This window comes from Cryptomeria japonica, chromosome 8 (assembly GCF_030272615.1).
Source record: "Cryptomeria japonica chromosome 8, Sugi_1.0, whole genome shotgun sequence".
NCBI lineage: Eukaryota > Viridiplantae > Streptophyta > Pinopsida > Cupressales > Cupressaceae > Cryptomeria > Cryptomeria japonica.
This window is the reverse complement of record NC_081412.1, coordinates 653701573-653727418: the sequence shown is the minus strand read 5'-3', so window position 1 is coordinate 653727418 and position 25846 is coordinate 653701573. Positions and strand designations below refer to the sequence as shown.

Genomic DNA, 25846 nt, shown 5'->3' with positions numbered 1-25846 from the left:
TCAAACATTTTGTTGTGAGTAGCGGTTAAGGTGACGTCTTGTGCAAAGCAAGAGACAATGACTACACATGAAGTTATACGTTAACAATAATCAAAGAAGGCATCAATTGAATATTTGATGTTAGCTAATCCAAAGGGAGAAGTGCAACAATTCAATAAGGTTTTCTTTATTAGTAACAAAGACAAAGGCTCGGTTGGAACTTATTTAGAAAAGTAAAATATTTCTTAACAAAAAGACATCTCTCGAAAAGTATAGAGATTCCAAAAGGTATAACCTTTTGGGGATGAAGGTATTAAAGAGATAAATTTCGGAGTTAGAAATTTAGTGTGAAGGAAGATCAAGTATATACACCAGACATATGTATAAATCGGAATTGATCGAATATATTAGGCTGATTTGTTCAGACATATGAGAGAGATTTAAGCAGACTTATGAAGCAAATTTATGAGACAAATTCTAGTAGATTTAAGAAGCATATATGAGTAGATCTTTGAAAAATTTGCTAGCAGATTTTATGATGAATTTATAACTATGGAAGATTGAAGTAAAATAAATATATGAAGATCATTCAAGATTAGAAGTTGTAATCAGATTTGTGAGGAAGGGAGAACAATATCATCCATTGAAGAATTTGAAGGTTGGTGCCTATGAAATAAGAGATTTGTGTCTCTTGCTAAGTTGGTTCTTAGTTGTGGGAGTTGGTGCTTCCAATAGGTTGGTGGCTACAAATTCAGAAGTGGGAGTTGGTGCTTTCGGTGGGTTGGTGCTCACAAACTAAGTTAGGGGTTGGTGCCTACAAACATTGTAAAAGAAGAAATATATAAAAGCATTAATTTGTTGTGGTTTTTCTTCCATTTGGGTTTCCACATAAAGCATTGTGTTATTGTGTTCTTACTAAGTCCCTGATTGTTAAAAGATAGTGAATAATGCTATTATGATTAATAAAGTTGAAATTGGTAAAATTCATTGTTTTACTGATTCACACCCCCTCCCCACTCCCTCTTAGTATAACTATGTGCTCTTTAGATGACAATTAATAACTAGATAATAATATGACATTAATTTATTAGAATAGATTTAATCAACTCAAATTAATTAAATAATAAATAATCATTTTTATATTGCTAAATGCTTACAAATAATCTGCTCATAGGAGCATCAACATGAAAACAATACACGCTCTTGCGAGCACAACCACAAAACTTATATCAGCTCCTTTCGAGCAAGCTCACTAGAAACTGCCCATGGAAGGCCAAGAGTCACAATTTAGAAATACATAATAGATGTCCCCTTAGGATTGGAACTTAGGTATCCACATTGAGAGCTCAATGCTTTAACCGATTAAGGTCAACCCCTTGGACAATAAAAAACCATTTAATTAAATTATTATAATGAATAATAATGATGATAAATAGTATAATGATATTTAATGTTGATAATTAATTATAATGAAATGATAGTAGGATGATAATTAGAGGAATTTTGTATTCTACACCTTCTATAATAGCAATATCAATATCCCTTGGCCTTACAATCCTTTTCATACAAGTACATTTCTTAAGCCTTATAGTTTGTAGATGAGGATTCTTTAGTGTGAGTAGAGTAGCTAGACATAAAAAACTCATTTTTTGCTTCATAGGACATTGATTTTCTTTGCAATAACATGTTGAGCTTTATATTCCTTGCAACTACTTATTTTCATGCTATTATATGCTCAAGATGAAAAACTTGTGATAGCAAACTAATTCAAAACTCATCAATAACAATCATTTTTATGTGCCTTATACATTGTTTATATTTATTTTACATATTTTTTATGATTTTAATAGTTAAATATGATGAGGGTAATCATACCTTATAATATATATAAAAATAACAACTTTACAAACAACTAAGTTGTTCTAAAATGTAGCTTAGTGAGACATATTGCTTTTGAAGCACACAAATATAGGACCATTTAATATTTTACAAGATGAATAACAAGCACTAGCATATATAAATGGAAAATACTGACAAAAATAGTTTAAATAAGATACATGATAAATATACTTTCTTTTAGCAAGAGAACTGTTGATGCTCAAATTTTATTTAAATACCAATAGTAGGAAATCTTATGAACGTGGGACTTGATTCATCAAATAACTTTTGGATTTTAAAGAACTTGGTTGTTCCTTAGATTTTTTGAATTTAGAAGATAAAAGAAGAAAATACTAAACTATCTAACTTGCTAAATTCACGGTGATATGCCAAAAAATATATTAGGTTTAGATGAAAAGTAGGCTACGAGGTGTTGTAGCTGCAACTTGTGTTTGGATATTATTATCACAAGCATTGATTTTAATAAAGTTTTTATTTTTTTCTTAATTGATTGATAAGATGATGGAGTAGCCTTGAATTAGTCAACTAGGGTCATCAATGAATAACCCTCATATTGACTAACTGATAGTTGATAATCACGAAGGATTATGCATACAAATGTGTAACTAAAGTAAATTAGATGAAGAATATTTTATCTTGAATTTGTGGTTGTAAATTTCCAAATAAAACCCTTTGCACATTAGCTCTAGAAGAGAGTGTGAGATTTGTGAATAATGAGTTTGATATCTAGCTATAAAACCAATGACTTTTTCTTTCACTCCTTGTTTATAATGCACCAAATTAGTTAATGTTACTTGAGGTCTAATAATATTATTTTAAAAACATTATAAGAATTGATTAAATATTTGGGAGAAATAGTGAATTGAATTGTTAGGTAAGCAGCAAAACCAATTTAAGGCCATATATTTCAATGACATTTAATTTTTTTGCAATAAGCGCATCCTCAAGAATAAAATTGCTAAATAAAGTGGTGAAAGTCAACACATGAGTGTTAGGGTCTCGTTTCCCATTGTATTTCTCAAAAAGTGGTGTCTAAATGTTTTGTACGATGAGAGACTTTAGAATGGTCTATGAATGTGGACAACAGGTACAATATGATGGAAGGGTTCATTGAGACCGAGTTTGTCTTATGCAAGCTACTGTTGTTGTAATGAAGACACATTTTCTAGTACTTGATCAATGACGAAGTTTGAAGGTAAATTGGTTTGTGCAAAGGTTGGAATATGAAGGTGGAGTGGAATTAATAGTATATGGTGGCACATTATGGTAGGTAAGAGGTGGAGTAGATTGGTTAATGGTATGATGAACCTATTGAGAAACAAAAGGGAGATTAGAGGAGGGTGGGACATAAGTATATTGAGTAATGGGATTCCAACCCATAACCCCATAACTAATGTGAGTGGCATTAACATATTGTGCAAGAATGACATGCCATAAGTAAATGTAGGAATAGAAGGTACCATCATGGGTATCAATACTTGTATCCCCATTTGGTTTTGAGGAGATATATATCCAAGCAACTCTGCGCAACTAGTTATCTTCATAGTATTTTCGTCGACAATGTGAGATAAGCTACATAAAATATCTACATCATGTGAGTCACCATGTATCAATCTCCTTAGACTATTAATAAAAGGGTCATCCTCTCAAGCTAGGTGTTCTATACTCAATTTTTTTTAGAAGCCTTCCAATTCCTTGTCTAGCTCCTTTAATTGTTCATCAAACACTTGAACTGTGGGGTTATCACATCATGAGAATCATGAAGGGAGTTATTTTTGGGTATTGTAGGCAAGGTGGGGCTTTGATTAAGGGAAATTTGCGCTCCTAAGTTTCCTAATAGGAATAAGTCCACATGCAACTCAAGGTCAATACCAACACTAGTGAAAGCACAAAAAGCCATTAGCTGGCAATTTCTTCTTACAAGAATCTCAAATTCAGAACAATAGGTTATGAAACTTATAAGTTACAAGTACAAGCTTAAAAAATACACATGTGCTCTCAAAAGCAATATAAGGAATAAAGATAGAACAAGAAATAATTTTTTATTTTATTTTAATTTTTTTTGTTTAATCACATAACATTCATTAGAAATGTAATATGTAATAAGGATTATTTTTCCGTTTTTAGAAATGTATCTTTCTTGGTATTGCTCTTTATTATTTTCAAATTCTACACTCTTGCCCCTTCTTGTGGCTTAGTCCTTTGCTATGGATCCACCTCCATTGCATCTAGAGGTGGATATTTCTTTTCCTTGTGGGGGTTCTTCCTAGAACTTGTTACTAGTGATGCGGTGGTTGTGGTTGGGGCTTCGATTGTGGGGTCTCCTAAGCCAGATGCTTTGTTATGGGTCCCTCTCTAGCTTCTTTTTCTTTAGATATGGGTGGGAAATCCTCTCCTGAGAAGCTTTGTCCTTGTGTTAGAGCAACCATTTCCTTTGGCTCCAAGCAACGAGGATGCTATGCCAAGGATGCTACTGCTCTTTGTGCTTCCAAAAAAATGAAAGAGTTCTATCAAGACAATAGTCCTCTATGCTTCTAATACTCTCGTGATTGCTCTTGGAAAAGAAGAGCTTGAATGTGAGGATTGTTTTGCTAAGCAAGGCTTAACTTGTAGGTGTTTTTTAATTTATTTTGGCCTTCTCTTCCCAATTTGCACTATTGGATTCAAGAGGTTTGGTCCCCTCTAATCAAGGGTAAATTGGAGCTTTACCCTTCTTCTAGAGGTTTTCTCATGGTTTTCTTTGATTCTAAAGCTAATTGGTAGGTTGTGCTTGATGGTGGGCCTTGGAGTTGGGATTCACATTCTCTTTCTAAGTACCTTTGGGTTTCTTCTTTCAATCCTTTTAAAGATTCAATTGAAATTTTTCTTGTGCGAGTAAGGTTACCTTATCTTCCCCTTCATTTTTGGCTTGATGAAGCCTATGAGGCTATTGGTAATACTTTAGATAGATTCTTGAAGATGGACTCTACGACCAAATTGTTTGGTCATACTATCTTTGCTTGCATTTTAGTTGAAGATTATCTCTCAAAAGATTTGCCTAGTGAGGTCATTCTACAAGTTAATGATAGACCTTAGTGTGAGGTTGTGGGCTATGAGATGACCCCCTTTCACTGTAGGCGCTTCTTTGTTACAAGCATTTGGCTTTTGAGTGTTTTCGTAGTGCTCGCAAGCATTCTTCCTCAACTTGGTGGAAGAATGCCATTGATGACCACCTTACTATTTTTTAAATTAACCTTGAGGATTATGCTATTTCAGAGGATTCATAATCACCCACCATTGTTTCTTCTCCTCCTATTTTATTTATTTTGCTTGAGGATCTGAGACCATCTCTTGCTCTGATTACTTCTATTCCTCTCCAATTTGCTATAGATTTACATGTTGGTGTTGTTTGCTAGTCCCAATATACTTTTGATAGTAAAATGATAAGCGCTAGGAATTTGTTCCTTTGTTGCAAAAGAATGAGATAATAAAGTGTGTATATATGAACTAGGCTAGCAATTAAAAAATGAGTAATTTTATTAGAATGCAGTAGATATAGAATGGCATAAAAAAATAGTAAGGAAAATTTGAGATGATGATATAGAGATAAATCTATTACTAAAATTTGAAGCTAACTATGCTAGATAGAAGCATTGCATGCCTTGGTCTGGAGATGATAGAGGCTTCAAAATACAATAAAAATTGCAATAAGGAATATCTACACATATAACTCGTAAAAATAGAGGTGAAAGTAACAAGATAAGGGTGTTTAGTATGCTAGTTCGAGGATTTTCATTCATTAGAAGTCTTGGATAGTTTGTCATTGTTAGTTGTGCTCATTTGTAACTTTGTCATTGCCAGAGCTACATCCACAAACACTAAAAATAGGGAAAAAGTGTTGTACCATGTAGGGGCTTGCCTAAATCAAACCCCATGTTAATGTTCCAACTTCCACAATGGCTAATGTTGTGATAAGAGTGCATGCTCTTACAAGGATAGAGGCTAAGCAAACAATAAAAATGGTAAAATGACAAGATATCACCTCAAGTATGAAACCCTCTCATGAAATCTCATGTGAAGCTTGACGTGATGCTCATAAATTTTTGCGACATGTTAGCGCATGCTTTCAACATGAAAATGCATAATATACTTGATCATGTTTTTTGTAGTTGACTTGAATACTTGAATGCTTTTGCTCCTTGAATGTAGATATGTGCTTGATTACTAGAATTACATTGCATAGGTTGAATTAAAATGAATGCTAGAGAAGGTTAGACTTTGAAATGAGAAAGTGAGTTGTATTTATATGCAACTTACACCTTTTTGGAATTACATTTTGGGGTATGTAGACAAAAAAGGTTGATTCATGCAAATTGCAAGGTCAACTTTCATCATTTGAAATTTGAGCCCATTTTTCTAGGATGAGGGTATTGGACATGCTACTACTAGAAAAATGTGCTAGCAAAAAGGTCAATAGCTCCAAAATTAGACATATTACTTATAAATCAAACAAACATGCCAAATTGTTAAGATCAATAATTTATGACACTCTAAGACAATTTTCCACCAACCATCTTAACAAACCATCTTAACAAAAACTACAAGACAATATAAACACAAGGAATTTGCAGCTATGAAACAAACTAAATTCAAAGTGCTAATTTTCTCATACGAGATGCACAATCCAAACAAACTAATTAAATATTGTGAGATTTTGCCAAGATCAAGGGCACAATGAAAGGTATAAAAGAAAGACACAAGAATGACAAGAACAAACTGTATTCTCATCAATATGCAAATGATCAATTGGATTTTCCAATACAATGAATATGGGCCTGCTTATATAGGCAAGGCCATATGGATATACGAGCACACAATCATGACATGTGACTCAATGAGAAACAAGGGTAGGTAATAAATACTAGGGGTAGGTAGGAGAAATAATATAATATTCCACAAGAGGTGGATGACCCACTGAACTTGGAGTGTAACAGCAAAATAAGACCACAAAAGGTGAAATTTCTCCTACAAGCTATATCCCTATGTGCACACTTCCCTAAGTGTCTCAAGTCCAAATTACAAAAAGATGCATTATCCTAAGTTAACTTAAGTAAAGTGTAATAATATCCATAATGAATATTTATTTACACCAACTCCCCCCCTTAAGTGCAACTTAGGAGAATGAAGACTCTAGTCAACAATGCAAGAAGGGTCTCGACTACTGGGCCATGATAGGTACCAATGTACAATATGCAAATGCAAGCAAAACTATGCAATGCAATCTCTCACAAACGAAAAAAGGGAGAAAACCCAGTGGGAAAAAACTCCCCCCCCAAAGAGAGATGAATGTACAAAAGAACTCTCAAAGAAGAAGGACAAAACCTCAAAGAGGAAAAAGTCCCCCGCATAAGAGAGGAAGGAGAAGTCAACTGACCCCCCCTAATGAGACATCTCGCAACCCCAAGAGAGCTCGCAACTGTTGGAACTTACTCTTGGTGAAAGGTTTGGTAAATATGTCTGCAACCTGCTTTGTTGTAGGACAATATTGCAAATCAACTCTCAGATATAGTGCATATGGATCTCGATGTGTTTAGTCTGTTGGTGCTGGACTGAGTTCTTCGAGATTGCAATAACACTTTGATTGTCACAATGTAGAACTGTCGGCCATCGGGTGGTGAACCCAAACTTGGTGAGAATCTGTTGAAGCCAAATGGTCTCAGTCGTTGCGTTAACAGCTCCTCGATACTCAGCTTGAGTCGAAGAGAGAGCAATAACATGCTGCTTCTTGCTCTGCCAACAAATGGGGCCTTAACCAAGGTGAAAACTGTAACCTGAAGTAGACTTACGATCATCAAGATTGCCGCCCAATCAGAGTCTGTGTAACCAACCAAACGAAGTCCCGTGCCTGCTGCATAGTGAATCCCATAGTGATGTGTACCCTGGATGTAATGAAGGATGCATTTGGTGGATTTCCAATGAAGCTTATGTGGTTCCTGCATGAAGCGGGAAACCATGCCAACCGCAAATGAAATATCAGGGCCTGTGTGAGTCCAGTAGATGAGACTACCCATAAGCTAACGATACAATGTGGCATCAACTGGTGGAGAAGAACACTAAGCCTCACGCTTGACTCCTAAAAGAAAGGGAGTCGGGGCAGGCTTACAATCAACCATATGAAAGTGTGCAAGTAGATCAAGAGCATACTTGGGTTGCAATAGTGTAATCTCGGAAGGTGACTGTGAAATCTCTATCCCGAGAAAGTAGTGCAAAAGACCCAAGTCAGTCATAGCAAATCTGTCATGCAAAGCATATTTGACCCTGCTAATGATAGATGCGGTGCTCCCAGTAATGATCAAATCATCAACATAGAGCACAAGTATCAAGTGAGAGTCAGCTTGTCGCAAAATGTAGACATTCGGATCAGAATGACACCTGGTGAACCCTGCTGAGAGAAGAAAGGAATCCATCTTGCCGTACCAAGCCCTGGGGGCCTGCTTAAGGCCATAGAGAGATTTCCTTAGTCTGCAAACCAAGGAAGCATCCTGTATGAAACCCTGTGGCTGCTCCATATAAATCTCCTCATCAAGATCCCCATGAAGAAAAACACTCTTCACATCCATCTGATGTACAACCCAACCATGAGCTGCAGCAATAGCAAGTGTTAAGCGAATGGAGTTCATCTTGGCTACGAGCGCAAAGGTCTCAATATAGTCAACACCTGGAACCTGAGAGAAACCTTTTGCAACAAGTCAAGCCTTATACTTATCCACACTACCATCCGTTGCAAACTTGGTTCGATAGATCCACTTACATTGAACCATCTTTCTCCCCTTAGGGAGATGGACTAAATCCCATGTGTTGTTCCTCATCAAGGAACTATACTCTTCCTCCATAGCTTGGTCCCACTTAGGAACCCCTGATGCTTCTTGAAATGTATGTGGATCAGAAGCGGTAGCAATGAATGCATGTGGAAGATCCTGATGCTGTGATCGAGTCCTCCATGTATCTGAAGGATCCCCAACAAGAGAACCCGCTGACTCAAGTGTCTGTCGAGCTCAATGAGGTCTAGGTGGAGGTGGAGAACGAGGCTCCTCCATTGCAAGTGCACCCTACGGAGGTGTAACCCTGCGAGTCGAAGTTGAAGGAGTCTCATCATCTGAATCACTAGCATCACTATCCACAATGGAGGATGGTGGATGAGGTAGAGAGGCTAAGCCAAGAGAGCTTTCCTCAAAGTGAACACTCCTCTCAATAAACACCTCATGTGTCTTAGGATCCATCAATCTATATGCCTTAACACCCCCAGGATATCCAACAAATATGCAAGGCCGACTCTGAGGTTCCTATGCCTTGCGTTTCTGCAGAGGTATGCGAGCCCATGCTGGACACCCAAAGACTCTGAAATGTCTCACAATCGGTTTCCTACTAGCCCAAGCTTCAAAAGGAGTAATACCTTGCAAAACTTTGTGAGGAACCCGATTCTGGATGTGTGTGGCACAACTGATAGCCTCCGCCCAAAAGGCAGGATCAAGAGAATGAGCATGTATCATACAACTAGCCATTCTTTGAGAGTTCGATTCTTGCGTTCTGCAACTCCGTTCTGTTATGGAGTGTATGCAACAGAATGCTGAAGATCAATCCCCTCAAATGTACAAAAATCCTCAAGTCTTTTGTTCACATATTCCCTTCCATTATCTGTACGAAGAATCTTGACCACTTTCCTAGATTGCTTCTCCACATGAGTCTTGAAGTCTTGAAATTTGTCAAATGCTTCACTCTTATGAATGAGAAAGTAGACCCAAGTGAAGCGGGAGTAGTCATCGATGAAGGTGAGGACATAGCAGGCCTTGCTAAATGAAAGTGCTGGAAATGGACCTGCTACATCGCTTTGAACAAGTTGAAGAACTTCCAAACCTCTCCAAGCTTTCCCTTTATCAAACTTCTCCTTGGGATGCTTGCCCATGGAACAACCTGAACATACAACCTTTGAAAAACTGATTCGAGGTAGACCTGTGACCATGTCTTTAGTGTTATGTGCTGAAGATAGCGGTAGTTGAGGTGACCAAACCGCTCATGCCATAGCTTATTTTCTGAATTTGAATGAGTAAGCAAGGCCCTAGAAGGAGAACTTGGCACAAAGTGGGAGAATGAATAAACCCTTGAGTTGTCATTGACTTGTCCCACTGTTACAAAGGCATCATCATCAAGTTCCTTTACCACAACTGAATCAGGTGTAAACTCAACCTTTTACCCATTCTCATAGTGAGTGATTTGGTAGATAGAGAGAAGGTTGGTGGACAGGTTAGGAACATAAAGAACATTCTCAAATGTTCCATCATCCATGTCAACTGAACCTTTCCCTTCAACCTCTACTTGTGTATCATCACCTATGTAAATGTGAGGTACCTTAGATGGCTCCAATGAAGAAAACTGCTCCTTTGTAGAACCCATGTGATAAGAGGCACCCGAGTCAAGTATCCACTGCTGTGAAGAACCTGTTGTAGCCACAAATGCTTGCCCTTTTCCCTTAGACTGTGAGGAAGAGGAAGGAGATGAATCCTTATTTGTGTAGGCGGATGGCAAGTTGATGTTGTTTTCCTTAAGAAGATTTGTCAACTCATCAACTTGCTTGGTGTGGCATCGATGCTCATCATGACCATACTTCTTGCAATATGCACAAGTTGGTTTATCCTTCTTAGGTGAAGTCCCTTTCTTGGAAGAGGATGAAAATCGCCTTGTGATGGAGAGGATGATTGCCCTTTTTCCTGTTGTGGCTTTGACTTAGATTGCTTCTTCTTCTTGTTGGAATCTTTGCCTTGACTCCCTTGACTCTCTTGATTAGCCACCAAAGCCTTGGACTTTGAAGACTTGAGAAGCCCCATGTTCAACAACTTAGATTGTTCCAATATCAACATTTCTCTAAAAGCATCAAATGAAGGCATAATGTAGGAACTCCCCACTATCAAACGATGAGTTTGGAAGCTAGATACAAATGCTGCATATTCTGGTGCAAGCTTGTCCAACAAGTTGAATATCAACTGAGCATCCTTTTTGTCAATTCCACAATCCTTAAGCTTTGCTCTTAGCTCATTTGCTTTGGTGACATAATCTTGGATTGTATCAAAACTCTTGGGATCCAAGTTGGCGAGCTCATTGTCAATCTTGTAACCTCTGATTTCATCAACTTGACCATACAATTTTTGAAACATATCCCAAGCCTCTTTGATTGTAGTACACTTCTCAATGTGAAAAATGAGGTCATTTGATACATACTTGCGCAAAGTTCCAAGAGCCATGCAATTCTTAGTGAGCCATTCTAACTGACCATTAGGATTAGCCTTAGGATCGGTTGGCGCTGCTAATGTTCCATCTATGCAATGTGTGAGACCTTTTTCCATTAATCTGCTCCATACTTTAATTTTTCGTGATGCATAATTATGTGGAGTTAAAGGTGGAAATTTATGAGGACATTGCAACAAAAATGAAAGAGCACAAAGAAAGAGAGACACAATCACACAAGACACCCCCCCAAATTCACTCAATCAAAGAACCTCTCCAAAAGTGATGGTTTGACACTTTATACTTAGTGCGTGTACAAGGGGCCACTTGCAAAAAATGGCAAAGTGGACTTCTGATTTCAACTTTGCAACTGCCTGAATAAGGCCAAAAGAGACTCAAACTAATAATGCAAGAGATCTAAACTAAGATCCAAGCAAATTACAAGTACCAAGTAGGCCAAATAAGACCAATATCTGAAAGTACAATTTCCACTAAAAATCTCTGAAATCTAATTATAGATTATGAAATTAGATGAAAAAATATGCACTTTAAAAAAAAACGGCACCTGAAAAGGAGGTCGTATGAGCTCAAACGAAGCCTTTGAAGTTGCAAAATTGAGGATTGGACATGTACAGCTGAGAGAATCCGAAAATTCCGAAAAAACTGTGCACCAAAATCAGAAAATAACCACACCACTGCGAAGAGCACGAAAAATTAGCCCAGATAAAAAAAATTGCACCAAAAAAGGATCAAAATTGAGCAAGTTATGAGCCTCCAAAGTTGACCTAAAAATCCAAACGACTCAACGGAGAGGGGTCTAAATTTTTTTCAAAAAATGCTTACTGGGCGTTGACTGAGCGACTGACTGTGCGCTGCTGACAAGGCGCTGACTGAGCACTGCTGACTGGGCGCTGACTGTGCACTGCTGATTGGGCAGAAGGTACAGACCCACAATTTTTTTTTCTTTTCGAGATCTGAAAATTCCATACCGTATTGCTCGAATTGGGCAAAAAATTCCTCAACGCCCAAAATTCGATTTTCGCCAAAATAGGTCGAGTTTATACTCGATTTTAATGGAAACGGCCTCCCGGACGCAATGGTGAGGTAAAAAACGCTCTAAGATGCCTCCAAAAAATGCTATCCCTCATATCTGAAAATAGAAGCCTTCCAAGATGTCTCCAAAAACCAATCAATTGAAGCCCCAATGGCTTTGATACCATGTGAGATTTTGCCAAGATCAAGGGCACAATGAAAAGTATAAAAGAGAGACAAAAGAATGACAAGAACAAACTGTATTCTCATCAATATGCAAATGATCAACTGAATTTCCAATATAATGAATATGAGCCTACTTATATAGGCAAGGCCATATGGATATACGAGCACACAATCATGACATGTGGCTCAATGAGAAACAAGGGTAGGTAAGAAATACTAGAGGTAGGTAGGAGAAATAATATAATATTCCAAAAGAGGTGGATGACCCACCGAATGTGGAGTGTAACAACAAAATAAGACCACAAAATGTGGAATTTCTCCTACAAGCTATATCCCTATGTGCACACTTCCCTAAGTGTCTCAAATCCAAACTAAGAAGAGATGCATTATCCTAAGTTAACTTAAGTAAAGTGTAATAATATCCATAATGAATATTTATTTACACCAACAAATATCACCAACTCCAAGCGTATTGTTCGCATGAACTATTACATACTATAATCCGCTTAACAATAAAGTCATTAAATATGCTTAGAGTGTCTTGATGTGGCATAATTACTTTAAAAAAAGTTTATGATTCGTATGTTTTATCCTTCTCAACTATAGACTTTAAAGTATATCAATCATTTACATTCACTTGGTTTTAACAATTAAAAGAGGTTAGAATAGTTCTTTCTCACTATTTTTTTTTTAATTTTTAATTTTTAATTTTTATGTTATTATAATATTACAAATTATATATTTGATTAAAATATTTTTATTAAATAATAAGCTTATAAGTGGCATAATTTTCTGTGAGTTTAGTTTATAGTAATATTTTATCTTGATTTTGTTATTATCCATTTAAAAAATTAGTTCTAATTTTTTATATTTTATATTTGCCATCATAAATTGAATTTATGGGTGTAGACTTAATATGTACCATTTATACATTCTCATGTCTAAATTTTAAACTTAAATTTGAAATTTGAAATTTAATCCATATTCACTAACTATCGTGAACCTACCCAATACACATTTGTGTGCTATATTGTGTTTATACACATTCATTTATTTATTTGAAATCTTCAAAAGATGCTATTAAATTTAGGAGTTACCAAAAGTTCATTTATAATCAAATCATCAAATCAACATTACATTCACATGCATCATCCTAGATACATTGCATACTTGCTTGTTGTCTTCAACCATTATGTTAAAGCCGTTAAATTGATTTGTCTAAGGTTTTCATTTGTAGAAAATAACTCTTGTAATTTAATAGATTCTTCAAAGGTGTTTCTAAATACTTTTAGTCCTTTTCGAGATTCAAATGGTAAAAGACCTTAGGTAAAAAAATTTCAATAGTTAAATTTTTGCGTGTTCATCCCATGTGAATAGTCTTAGGTTCATAGGTCAGTTCATTTCCATGTGTAGATTTGAACCTAAAGAGAGAATACGACAAATTTATACTATTTTAAGCACTTGTCAAATAACATCTTTAACCTTATTTTTACATCATTAAAATCAAACTAATTATCATATTTAAATCTATTATATTTTAATTATTAATTTAATTTATTAATTTATCTTTAAAATCCTTTAAAAGTATTTTAATAGCTACCATTTACCATAGAATCAATTATTATCCTGTTGAATCACATTAAGCATTCTTAATTATTGAAGATATTAATATTTAAATTGTTAAACCCCTAATATAAATATCTATATAACTTATTTAAGGCTAGATAAAATGGGCTAGTTAAGGTTTTATATGTTATAAATCCATGAATGCTCATGATCTATGTCCAATATATTGTGTGAAGAAATGAGGAATATACGTCCCAATGGATCAGACCGAGACCAATCCAAGAAATTAAGCATCGGGGAATATTCTCAAGCTCGTTCGACTGCGGAGCCTAGAAGTTCACGCGCAAACAAGTCCTCTCAACCCAACAAATCGACCGGCAGGTGAGGTGAATTTTATTTCAATGTCAATATCTTTCTTCGCCAAACGAATCCAACATTAAAAATCACTTCTTATTTCCATTAATAGTGATCATGGACAGAAGTTTGATGCATTTCTCAGTCATAGCGGTAAGCAGAAAAATTTTGTTAGGCAGCTACACAGAGACCTCACGAAACGAGGCGTGTTCTGCTTCTTTGATGAAGATCATGAAAGTTTGCCAGTGGGGGAACCTTTTCCCCCTCGTATTCTTGCCGCCGCTAAATCATGCAAACTAGCAGTCTTGCTTCTTTCTAAGGAATTCTTGGAAACAAAGTGGCCAATGCTGGAACTCTCTACTGTCGTGAAAGCTAGAGATAAATATCCCAATATCAAAATTTTACCCTTGTTCTTTAAGATTGCACCGGAGGCTCTTAAGCAAATCAAGGCAGACAATGAAAAGTGGAGAGAATTTGAGGAATCCAAGGAAGAGCGGGCCGAATGGCACCGAGCTTTAAGAGTAATACGAGGAATTAATGGATTGAAATTTACTGAAGGTGACAATGAGGTGAAGTTTAGAGATGAAATAGTGAAAAAAGTGTGGCACATACTTTCAACAGATTTCCCAAGGTATCATGTCCCTTGCATGCAAGGAGAACTACGAATGTGTCAGGTCAGAACATCTCTTTACTTTCTTTTATTTAACTCTTTTTTTTCTTTACTTGTTCTGTCACAGATATATACATACATTTTATGTATTTATTCTATTTATTGGTTGCAGGAGCTCTCAAATTTCTTCAACGAGGTTCAGCCCAACAAAAATGGAATCCGTATTGTAGGATTGTATGGAATAGCAGGCTACGGGAAAACTACACTTGGGAAGGCCTTTTGCAACTTTAAGTTGGAAGAGTTTGAAGGTAAAGTGTGCCATGTGGAATTTTCTAGAGGCGATTCATTAAAAAAAAAGGAAGACGCCCTGCAGCATCTCACTCACTGTCCTCAACCGTATCTCGATACATTGACAAGCCAAGATCAGGTGATCAATTTCATATGTTATAATTTTGTTTACAACTCTGATATTATGTAAATGACTACTCTAAACAAGGACTCGTGATGACAAGATGTGTAAGTATTCTGCATGTTTTTAGTGTAACTAACAGGCACAAATTGAGTTGTATAGAAGAGTGAAGGGCCAAAGGGTTTTGTTGGTTCTCGACAACATCACAGACGACAGCATAGACGAAGTGAGAGACTATCTTCGGGCGGACTTGGGGGAAAACAGCTACATCCTTTTGAGTGCTCGAAGTGTAGATGTACTAGTAAAACAATTCAGTATAGATTCGCAGTCATGTATGCGCGTCCCAAGGCTTGAAGAGGAAGAGGCCATAGCCATCTTGTTGGAAAAGGCATTTCCAGGAGAGCCAACGTTAGAGGCAGAGGAAAGAAGTTTTGGTTTGAAGTGTGCAAAAAGATGTTTGTTCAAAGAGACCTGTTGTGACATTGTTCCGAGAGCTCGAACATATCATCCGTTGGCCTTAAAAGCTTTTGGTGGCTACCTCTTTAGTAAATACGGTTTTGACTTATCAAAATGGGCTGCTGAGATGGATGGCATGGTAGACAGAGCGCTTGATGGTTTGGATGAAGTGTTCGCTGTGCTGGGGAAAGCTTTTGATGACATGCCTGCCAAATACCGCACCATATTCATGCTTCTCACCGTCTATATGCTGCCCAATATGTCTTCCCACAAAGTTAGCAGGTGGCTGGCAATAAATTGCAACGAAGAGATCTCGTTTATTGAAAAAGCAGTGAGTTTAACAAATGCTTTTAAACGCTTTTAGTTTGTGATTTGGGCGCTTTATTTGAAAAACCATTGAACGCTTGATTTATATGTGGTTTCAGGTCGAGGATCTACGTAAGAAGGCTTTTATTGAAGAATATAAACCTGAAGTTCGCATACACGACCTATATATAGAGTTCGCTCAAAGCAAAGCAAATGAAATGGGGAGATGGCTGTGGTGGAAGAAGGAAGATGACCAATGTAGTACACGTGGATTAATTGCAGAAGATAATACAGGGTTTGAATTAGCTAAGTTGGAGGAGTGCATGTATCGAAAGATAGCCCCGAGGTACCTTGGAAATCTATTTGTGCTTCAGCTTGTAGATGTGCAGAATGTGAGCAAGCTTGACTTGGGTCCGATGGACAGGCTCAGAAGTATCACATTACGCGATTGCAAATTTCTGGTAGCACTTGATGGGATGGAAAAGTTGGTAGACCTGGCGTGGCTAGAGATAAGAGGGGTAAATCCAATGTTTGAACTTCCCGAGGTAAGCAGCTTCGAAGGGTTACAACATCTTGAGATAGATATTGCAGGCAGCCAGGTACTTGATCAGCTGGGAGATCTTACCCGTTGTTTTCGTCTGAGAGAGATTAATGTTCTCTGTCCATCTCTCTCCAAGTTCCCAAGGTTAAAAGGTATGAAGCATTTGGAGAAAGTGGAATTCAGTTTGTGTGATAAAGTGAAGGGCCCCCTCGACTGTAGAGATTGTGTAAAGCTTCAAACTATTGTCCTCAACCTTTGCTGCCAGATGGCTGCTTCACCGCTTCTTACTGGATGCAGGAAACTATCCAAGCTCGTTTTGTCGGAATGTGATGCACTGACGGCTTGTCCAGAGGTAGATGTGCCAAGTGCTTTAAAGACACTAGATTTGTTCATTTCATCAAAAGCTGCTTCGGCACCTAAAAATTTGGAGTCGTTTTGGGAACTGGAAAATCTTCAATTGTGGAATATGGGAGAACTAGTAGAGCTTCCGAGCTTCAAAAGATTATCAAATTTGACTGTGCTCAAACTTGGCAAGTGTAATATGAGGGAGCCACCGGATCTTACAGGTTGTGACAAGTTGGAGGATGTTTACTTTTTCACACTTACAAATTTAGAGAGGTTTCCCAACTTCTCATCACTAATGGAGTTGAAGAAATTAAGTTTATGTAATTGCATTAGTGTTCAAGATCCTCCCGATATCGAGAGATGCCATCAACTACAGGTGTTTCATCTGCTATACAACGATAATATGAAAGGACTTCCAAGGATGGATAAGTGTGCACAATTAGAGGAAATCAAAGTGAGTTGGCATTGTCAGGGTGAGGTCACTTATGAGGGAATTGATCCCGACAATTGTCGAGTCGAGGAGGATCTTGAATATTGTCTTGAATACTGGAAAGACGAGAAGTTCGGGAACATAAGTGCTGTAAGCCTGCCAGAAGCATTGAAACAGTGGAAGTGGCTGAAGGGCAAGACAAAACTGGCGAAACGGTATTTCCGTGGAGTGAAGCTGTATTATTCTCTCACAGCTCCCTATGAATCCTATAAAAGCTCGAAGTGTTACAGCCAAAGTTCAATTGCTCCCATTCTGGTAGACTGGGAAAGCTCGGTGCTTTACAGCCAAAGGTCTCTTACTCTCAGATTGGTAAACTGCAAAGTGATCGCTTTCCCCGACCCGACGATGGGTAGAGCTTGGCAAGATTATGGTTGGTTGAATAGAGTGCTAAAGTATTTCTATGGAAGGGAGGATATTGCGCGTGCAAGTGCCGCTTCGGGTAAGGTTTTACTATCAGTTTTCAATAATGGTTTAGATATTAGTATTTCTATTTATAGGAGGTTCAAGGATGTGTTGAAAATTGAAGGTAAACTTTAAATATATTTTAATAATATATAATTAGTATATTTATTTGTAGTATGTTGAAAAATATAATATTTTTAATTATTTTACTTAAAAAATATCAGTATATTTATTTTTAGCAAAATATAGGTAAAGTACGTCGAAAGATATCATATTTGTTCATAATTATATTATTATATTTTAATTAATATTAAATTATTATGATATTGCAATCAATATTAAATTATTATTAAGATATTAGTATATTTTTATAAAACTCTTCACCAAAATAAATTTTTTTATTAAGACTAATTATTATTATTATTTTATCATATCCCTTGTATTATTATTATAATATTAGATTGGTATAATTACAAAGTTAACTCTTAGTAAGATGGAGATAGACAAAATTGATTAATAGTTAAACTCAAAATGAGTGGTAGTTGAGAGGAGAAAATAAATAAAATATTTTGTTTTGCTTTTCATGCATTTAAGTGTCTCATTATTAATACATATTTGTGCATAGATTGTGTGAGTGTAATACACCTTCTGTGTAATTATATTTTTATATATTATAATTATTATAAAATTATTATTTTATTATGATATTGTTATTAATATTAAATTATTATAAAGATATGATTATGTTATAAGTTTTAGTATGTTATTGTTATTATATTTTTTATATTTTCATAAAAAATTTTAGAAAAGGAAAAATATTTTAGTACAAAATTAATTATTATATTTCTATTAAACTCTTGACAAAAGAAAAAACTCTATTAAGACTACACTATTATTATATTGGTGTACCAAAAAAAATTAAATAAAAAAATTGTTGAAATGAGAGGATGACATACAAGGAGGATGTTAAATTTAATGCTTCTAGTTTATGTTTACAGAGGTTTTTGCATCCATTATGTGAGTGTAATACGCCTTCGATGTAATGAATTATCTTGTGTAAAATGGAGATGATTGATGGGTGTTTTGAGAAACAAAAGGAAAATTAGATGAAGGTGGCACATATGTGCATTGATTGATAGAAATAGACCCATTACTACCATGAATTCCTTTACCATTTATTTATTTATTTTAAATATAAAGAGTAAACTTACAAAAAATATAGCTTCAGTAGTAACGTGAGGTCATGCCTCAAAACCAACAATCCTAACCTACATAGATCCAATCAATGACTACTAACAGTTCTGCATGCATATTATAAACAACACAATCCTGTACATAGCCTATTCTATGATGTGTCCAAGCAAAAAAGTATACATAGATAATCTTCATGTTCGAAAAAAAAAGAGAACCAAACAACATCTCCACACTCATGAAGATGACCTTGATAGGGCTCCATCCAAGTTGTCCACCTCAAAGGGCCTTCCATCCAAATTGTCTTCCTTCCCTCATGCGGTTGAGTCAACATCTGGATTTGTTTCATTGTTGGGTTTCTGGCTTTCCAAATCTCAGCACCAAGATTCTCCATTACAGTGGCAAAAGAGGTGTGGTCTCCTACAACTTGCCTCCATTCAAATCCATTCTCCAACTCATATATGAACATAGTAGCATGACCATCTTTGAAAAACCGTAGAAATTTGTTCTTCTCTATCCTCATAGTTATAGAGACCTGCAAAATAATGTAATGAAGAGTGAGTCCACGAAATGACTCAGTAAGGGCCCTAGTTTTACTTTGGAATTTATTATCTTCATTTCTAATTTTCCAAATGTACCATAAGATATCAGTAGAAAGAATATGCCAAAATAGATTAGTATCTTTTTTCAAACCATGGAGGCAACTAGTAAGAACTTCCATAATATTATCCTGGTTAGGAATAGAAATACCAAACATCAACCAAATTTCTTTGTCAATAATGCACTCAAAGAAGATGTGTCTAATAGATTCAGACACTCTACATATATTTCACATGTCAATATTGGATTGATCTTTCTTGAAAGGAAGCCTGTTAATTAACAACATCCATTTAAAACATTTTTTCTTAGGAACAATAGGACTGTTCCATAATCCCGTGAATACTTTCTGCCACTGGTTTAAAGATAAATCTGCATACCACAAAGTATTAGCATGATTGATAATAGACTCATCATAAGAGAGAGTATTATAAACAATGATAGACTTAACACTAGAGATAAGGATATCGTTATTCCATTTATAAGTAGTAAATCTGTTACTATCCACATTACAAGTTTTAGGCAACTGAAGAACAACACAAGCATTTTAACCATATTGTAAGTTCTTTTTTGGGAAGCTGGAAGATCATACTTAGCACTAAGTGCCTCCCAACTCATAAGCATATCACTATCAATAATGTCTTTAAAGCAACAAATACATTTGTTAGCCCATGCTTTGGCAAAACAGCCTTGTGTAAGCGCAAGAGGTTTGGAGGAGTGGAAAAGGTTCCACCAGATAGATCTCTCTCCATGAATGTGATCATTGCTGCTAGCCCTATTGTTGGTGATGAATGGTCTAACTATTTCCCAGGTCCTCCAGATAGATTTAAAGACACACGAACCCTGTACTGAGATTGGGAAACCTCCAGCCACCAGGTCACAAAAGGGTAAAGACATCCAAGATTTAGCCCCCTTAGGTACAACCCTCACAATGTTTCTTCTGACCAATACTTTCCATGGTTCACTGCCTTCAAACGCTTGAAAGATCCATTTTGAAGCAAGTGCAATCCCTTGGAGTCTCAGATCCTTTAGTCCGAGCCCTGCCAATCTCTTCTCGATATGACACCAACCCCATTTAACTGAATGTATCTTATTGTTTCCTTTGCCATCAGACCATAAGAACTTCCTCATAACTTTTTGGATTTCAAGGATCTAATAGTTACAAAACATCTAGATAGATGAATAGTAAATGTTGTATGAAGATAAATTCTTTTGACAAACTTGCACTCTGCCAACAAGCGATAGATATCTATTGTTCCACTTAATTTCTTTTCTATTTTACCTCTAACCCATATCCACATTTCCTTTAGAGAAGGGGAGATAGAGAAGGGTATCCCCAGGTATCTGACAATCTTGTTAAGACCCCCCCACTGGAACCCAAATTGTTGTAACCAATCCGAAGGGTCCTCTCTCCACCCAAGTAAGGTGGATTTAGTTTGAGAGATTTTGGCCCCTGAGATCTCACCGAGGAACTTGATTTTTCTTTCAAAGGCTTCCATGTTCTGCTTGGTGAGTTCTACAAATAATGCAGTATCATCTGCAAACTATATATTAACCAAATCTGACCCATCAGGCAGCACAACACCTTCGATTTTAGGGAAAATGGTGCAGTCTCTCAATATGTAGTACAATGCATCAGAGGCAATGACAAATAGGGCTGGGACAAGGGGGCATCCCTACCTGATGGACCTTCCAAGTTTAATGACCTGAGTGAGTGAGCCATTAACCTCAACCTGTGCAGAAGCATCTTTGAGAAGAACCTTCACAAATTGACAGAATTCTGTAGGGAATCTGAAAGCTTCTAACATCATCAATATAAAATCCCATTCAACCCTATCATAAGCTTTCTCAAAATCTAAGAGGAACATGACAAAATTCTTCCTGGAAGCATTAGCCCAATCCATTGCTTCCCATATAGTTAATAGGTTTTCCATAATGAATCTTCCCTTAATGAAACCTGTTTGAGTAGGATAGATAAACTTGGGCAACACATTTTCTAATCTAAGAGCAAGAACTTTGGCCAAGATCTTATATTCCACATTGAGAATCGTAATAGGTCTCCAATTTTTGATAAGTGTCTTATCCCCCTCTTTGGGTAACAACTTGATAATCCCTTTGTTGATGATGTCTCCTAGGGATCCTTTCTCAAGAGCCTCAACATACAGCTCATGGAGATCTTGGCTAATCCATTCCTCATTAGCTTTATAAAACTCAATAGGCAATCCATCTGGTCCAGGTGATTTGTCATTATTAAGGGCTCTAATGGCATTTTTCACTTCCTCCACAGATATAGCTTGTTTCAAGGAATGGGAGTCTTCATCAGTTATTCTGCTAAGAATAAGTGCTCTGCATCTTTCTCTAGTTCTTTGTGAATTGGGAGAATCTTCAGAGGAGAAGAGCTCCTTATAGAATAGGGCAAAGGCCTCTTTAATATCTTCTACCTCCACTACCTCCTTGTTATCAACCCGTAGTCTATCAATTGTTTATCTGTTCTACTTCTGTCCAAGCAAATTGAGAAAGAACTTAGACCCTTTGTCACCAAATTGCATCCACTGACTTCGGGCCCTAATCATTGCACCTCTAATCTTAACCTATTGGTGCCTCCTCAAAGCATCCCTAGCCTGTGCAACTCTGCAGGATAACTCAAGGTTACTAGGGTTGCTCTGAATATCCTCTAATCTGGTGCAACTCATCAGCAAGTGCTCTTTCCTGAAATATACTATCCTTAGCTCTTTTTTGCCCAATAGTCTGAAGCAAATTTTGCCGATTCTTAACATTTTGATTCCATCTACTGATATGAGATTGCACATTCTTATTTCTTTTATTGAGCAACCTAATAATGTTAATGGCAACCAACACATCCTGATCCTTAAGGAGATGGGTGTTGAGGATGAATTTTTCTCCACCTTTCCCTTTCTTGGCTGGTGTGTCTCCAAGCCTAATGAGAGAAACAATAGGGTGATGATCAGAGAGGGAAACCAACCAGACTATTACTACATTACCCTGGTCATTCAGTGTAAAGGAGAAATTATCTCTGTTTGCCTAAAATCTATCCAACCTACAATAGATTCTGTGTTTTCCTTTCTGGTAATTGCACCAAGTGTACCATATCCCTCTCGCAGATTGCTTATTACCAATTAAGGGGTCAAAGAGCTTCTTACAGTTCTTCATCCTTTCCCAATGTAGTTTCTCAACCCCTTTCCATTCCATAGAAACGCCTTCAGACTTATCCTAATGGTTTTCAATCATGTTGAAGTCTCCCCCAATAATTCGAGGAATGTCAGGAAGAGAGGCAATGCAATCCCATAGTTCAGTCCTCTCCCCAATCATTAGCATCATAAATTGAGCAAACACCTATGACAGAATTATTCAAGCTGAATGAAGCCCAAATTGCTCTATTATATGAAGAGTGACCCTGACTACTAATGTGATATTTCCAAAATGAAATCAAGATTGACCTCCAGAGTAAATTTAGTTGCCTTCAATTCTTGTAGCATCACAAAGTCTGAATCTCTATGTTGGTTAAGAAACCTTTTAACAATTTGCTTCCTGTCGAGCGACTCTAGACCTCTAATGTTCCATCAAATGCACTTCATCATATCTAGGAGATTTGTTGTAACTCTTTGGCAGTCTTAAAATTGCTAAAGCATCTGGGGATATCTTTTTTCTCTTCAAATTTCCTTTATTGGAAGATCCTTTATTTTTGGACCCTAATGGTCTACCTCTCCTTATTCTGGGTTTATGATCAGTGTTCTCACTATCAACCATCTCATCACCTTCTTCGATAGAGTCTTCATCATATTGGGAGTCATCCCCACAGTCTGAATCCTTGTTGGGATCAGGTTGACTGGGGGCCACCTCATCCCCTGTACAGGGTCCATATGTGTTTAAACTATCACTATTGCCTATGGCATCAAAACCATCTGCTGATGGCTCACTAGGGTTGGGTTCACCTCTAATAGGATCAACAACAATGGTCTCTATAACACAATTATTTGCAATCTCAACAAACTTCTTAGGGGGAAGGGCTATAGATAACTCAGTAGTGAATTTTGTAAGAGGGGGGGCTCTCTCAGCCAATCCAGGGTCACTAGATGGAGATATCTCATATGATGCATCCATATCTGCAGAGTCCCTACGAGCAACAGGCTTGATGAGTGCCCCACTAGAGCTCCCTCCCTTACCTGATTCACTACTATTTTTGTCTCTCCCTTCAAAATTCTTAACCCAAGATTTGACAAGGGAAGAATTTGCATTTGTACCTGAGAATCTCCTCTCGGGGGACATCTCTTGTGCATCATCTTCCATAGGAGAAGCATAATTGTTCGCCCCAACATTTTTATCTTTATTGTGCTCACTGCTATTTGGGTTAGCCACTCTAATTTTTTCAAGTGCCAACTGTTGGGCATTTTTCCTCCTCCTCTTTCTAGGGTTTTTGCCAACCATTTGAAAACCCTCTTGTTGATCTTTATCCATCTGTTCTAGGGCTTCTGCAATTGCAGAGTGGGGCGGGGGAGTTTCATTGAATTTCCCAAAGTCTGCATTTTTATCAAACTTGGGAAGCGTTTTATTAGCTCCACTCATAGAATTTTTAATATTTTTACTTAAGGAGTCAAGTTTATCCATGAGAGACGTAGAGGTCGATAAGGGCAAATGATTCTTGGAGGCAGACGAGGAGTCGTGAGCACCATTTTGGGGTTTCTCCACAACTTTTTTTGATTGATGATTGGACAATTCATTTGATGTCACCTTTTGACTACTAAATTTATCATTATCAAAAAAAATATACCCTTTTGAAGAAGATTCTCACCTAGTGAAAAATAATTTTTTAATTTTTTTTAATTTCTAATTAGCTTATTTTTTAATTTTAAAAACCTACTCACAATGTTTAATTAATAAAAAATATTAAGAATAATCAAAATACTAAAAAAAATATATGACCAGATTCGTGACTTCGAGCTCTACCAAAGAGTACTTTTTTTATTTTTGTAAAAAAATAAATCTGCCTAAAGAAAAATAGGGCTGAAGTTAAAATTTTCTAAAATCCAGAGTTTTTCACTTTTTTTGTGTTACATCACATGACACATAGGCTAGTCCGGCTGAACTGAGTTCGGCCGAATTCAGTCCAACCGGACTAGCCTTAGTTCTAAAAATAAAATAAAAATTGATTTCTTTTTTAATGAAAGCATTTGAATTAATGCAGTCCGACCGAACTGAGTTTGGTCGATTGAACTTCCGACGCCATTCCGGCACCATGTAGGTGCCACGCGGCTCAGGAGTAGTCCGACTGAACTACCCCCAGTTAGCCTAAAGTGCGGCACAGCTCCATGCTTTTGCCCATTGACATTCTCCAAAAAATATAATACTTACATTATTGTAAATATTTTTCATTTGAACAACACTTTGGGATAGTATTTATAATAAATATACCCCATAGACAAAAATGTTAACGATAAATGGTTCTAAAATTGAGCACCATCACACATGAATTAGGTACATTAGACACAACCACCAAAGTGATTCCAAAGTGAGTGTGAAATTGTGAATGGTTAGTAACGCTCAAAATATCCTTCACTTATCTATGATAATGATGATAATTTTTATACATGGTTCCTCTTTTTTATAAATATTATTTATGAATTATTACTGGTGTTTGAATGTGTGTATAACACATATAATACAAATACATTCTCATTGGTAATTTTTAAAGAAATGATGAGTTGAACAATATATATGATTAAAAAAAGTTAGGTTTATGATTTGTAGATTATGCTAGAGTAAATATAATTTACTCAAACTTAAGAGTTCAACTTAGGCATTTATCATTTTCCTCTTATTTACATGATTATTTTGATATGTTATTATTTGCAATTTATAAATTAATACAAAATAATTCATTCAATCAATATTTCTCATATTACTATTTCAATGTTATGGCATTAGACCAATGTACTATTGATACATGTATTTATACGTCTAATTATTAAAATTGTTAATTTGGAGTATTGGAGTTTTCTTTGCATTTTCATATTTAACATAATAGGGTTGACATGATATTTAAATAATTTTTTTTATTAATGATATAGAATATATATTATCAATTATAATATTTGTAATATATTTCTCACTTTGAATATGACTTTTTTTTCCTTAATATTTGTACTTTACTCCAAATATATTGTAACTTTTTAATTTAGATTCCCTCTATATTAACAACTAAATTAT

At 36.3% G+C, this 25846-nt stretch overlaps 1 protein-coding gene across 1 annotated transcript in view; it reads left to right on the top strand.

Annotated features, from left to right (window-relative positions):
- LOC131069251 (disease resistance protein Roq1-like) overlaps window positions 1-25846 on the top strand; it is a 66334-nt gene that overhangs the window by 39966 nt on the left and 522 nt on the right. Inside the window, exons 3-7 of the mRNA XM_058004616.2 lie at window positions 14157-14301; window positions 14387-14948; window positions 15057-15311; window positions 15436-16080; window positions 16175-17870. Of these exons, the coding sequence (XP_057860599.2) occupies window positions 14157-14301; window positions 14387-14948; window positions 15057-15311; window positions 15436-16080; window positions 16175-17870 (3303 nt within the window). The remainder of the gene's footprint in view (window positions 1-14156; window positions 14302-14386; window positions 14949-15056; window positions 15312-15435; window positions 16081-16174; window positions 17871-25846) is intronic.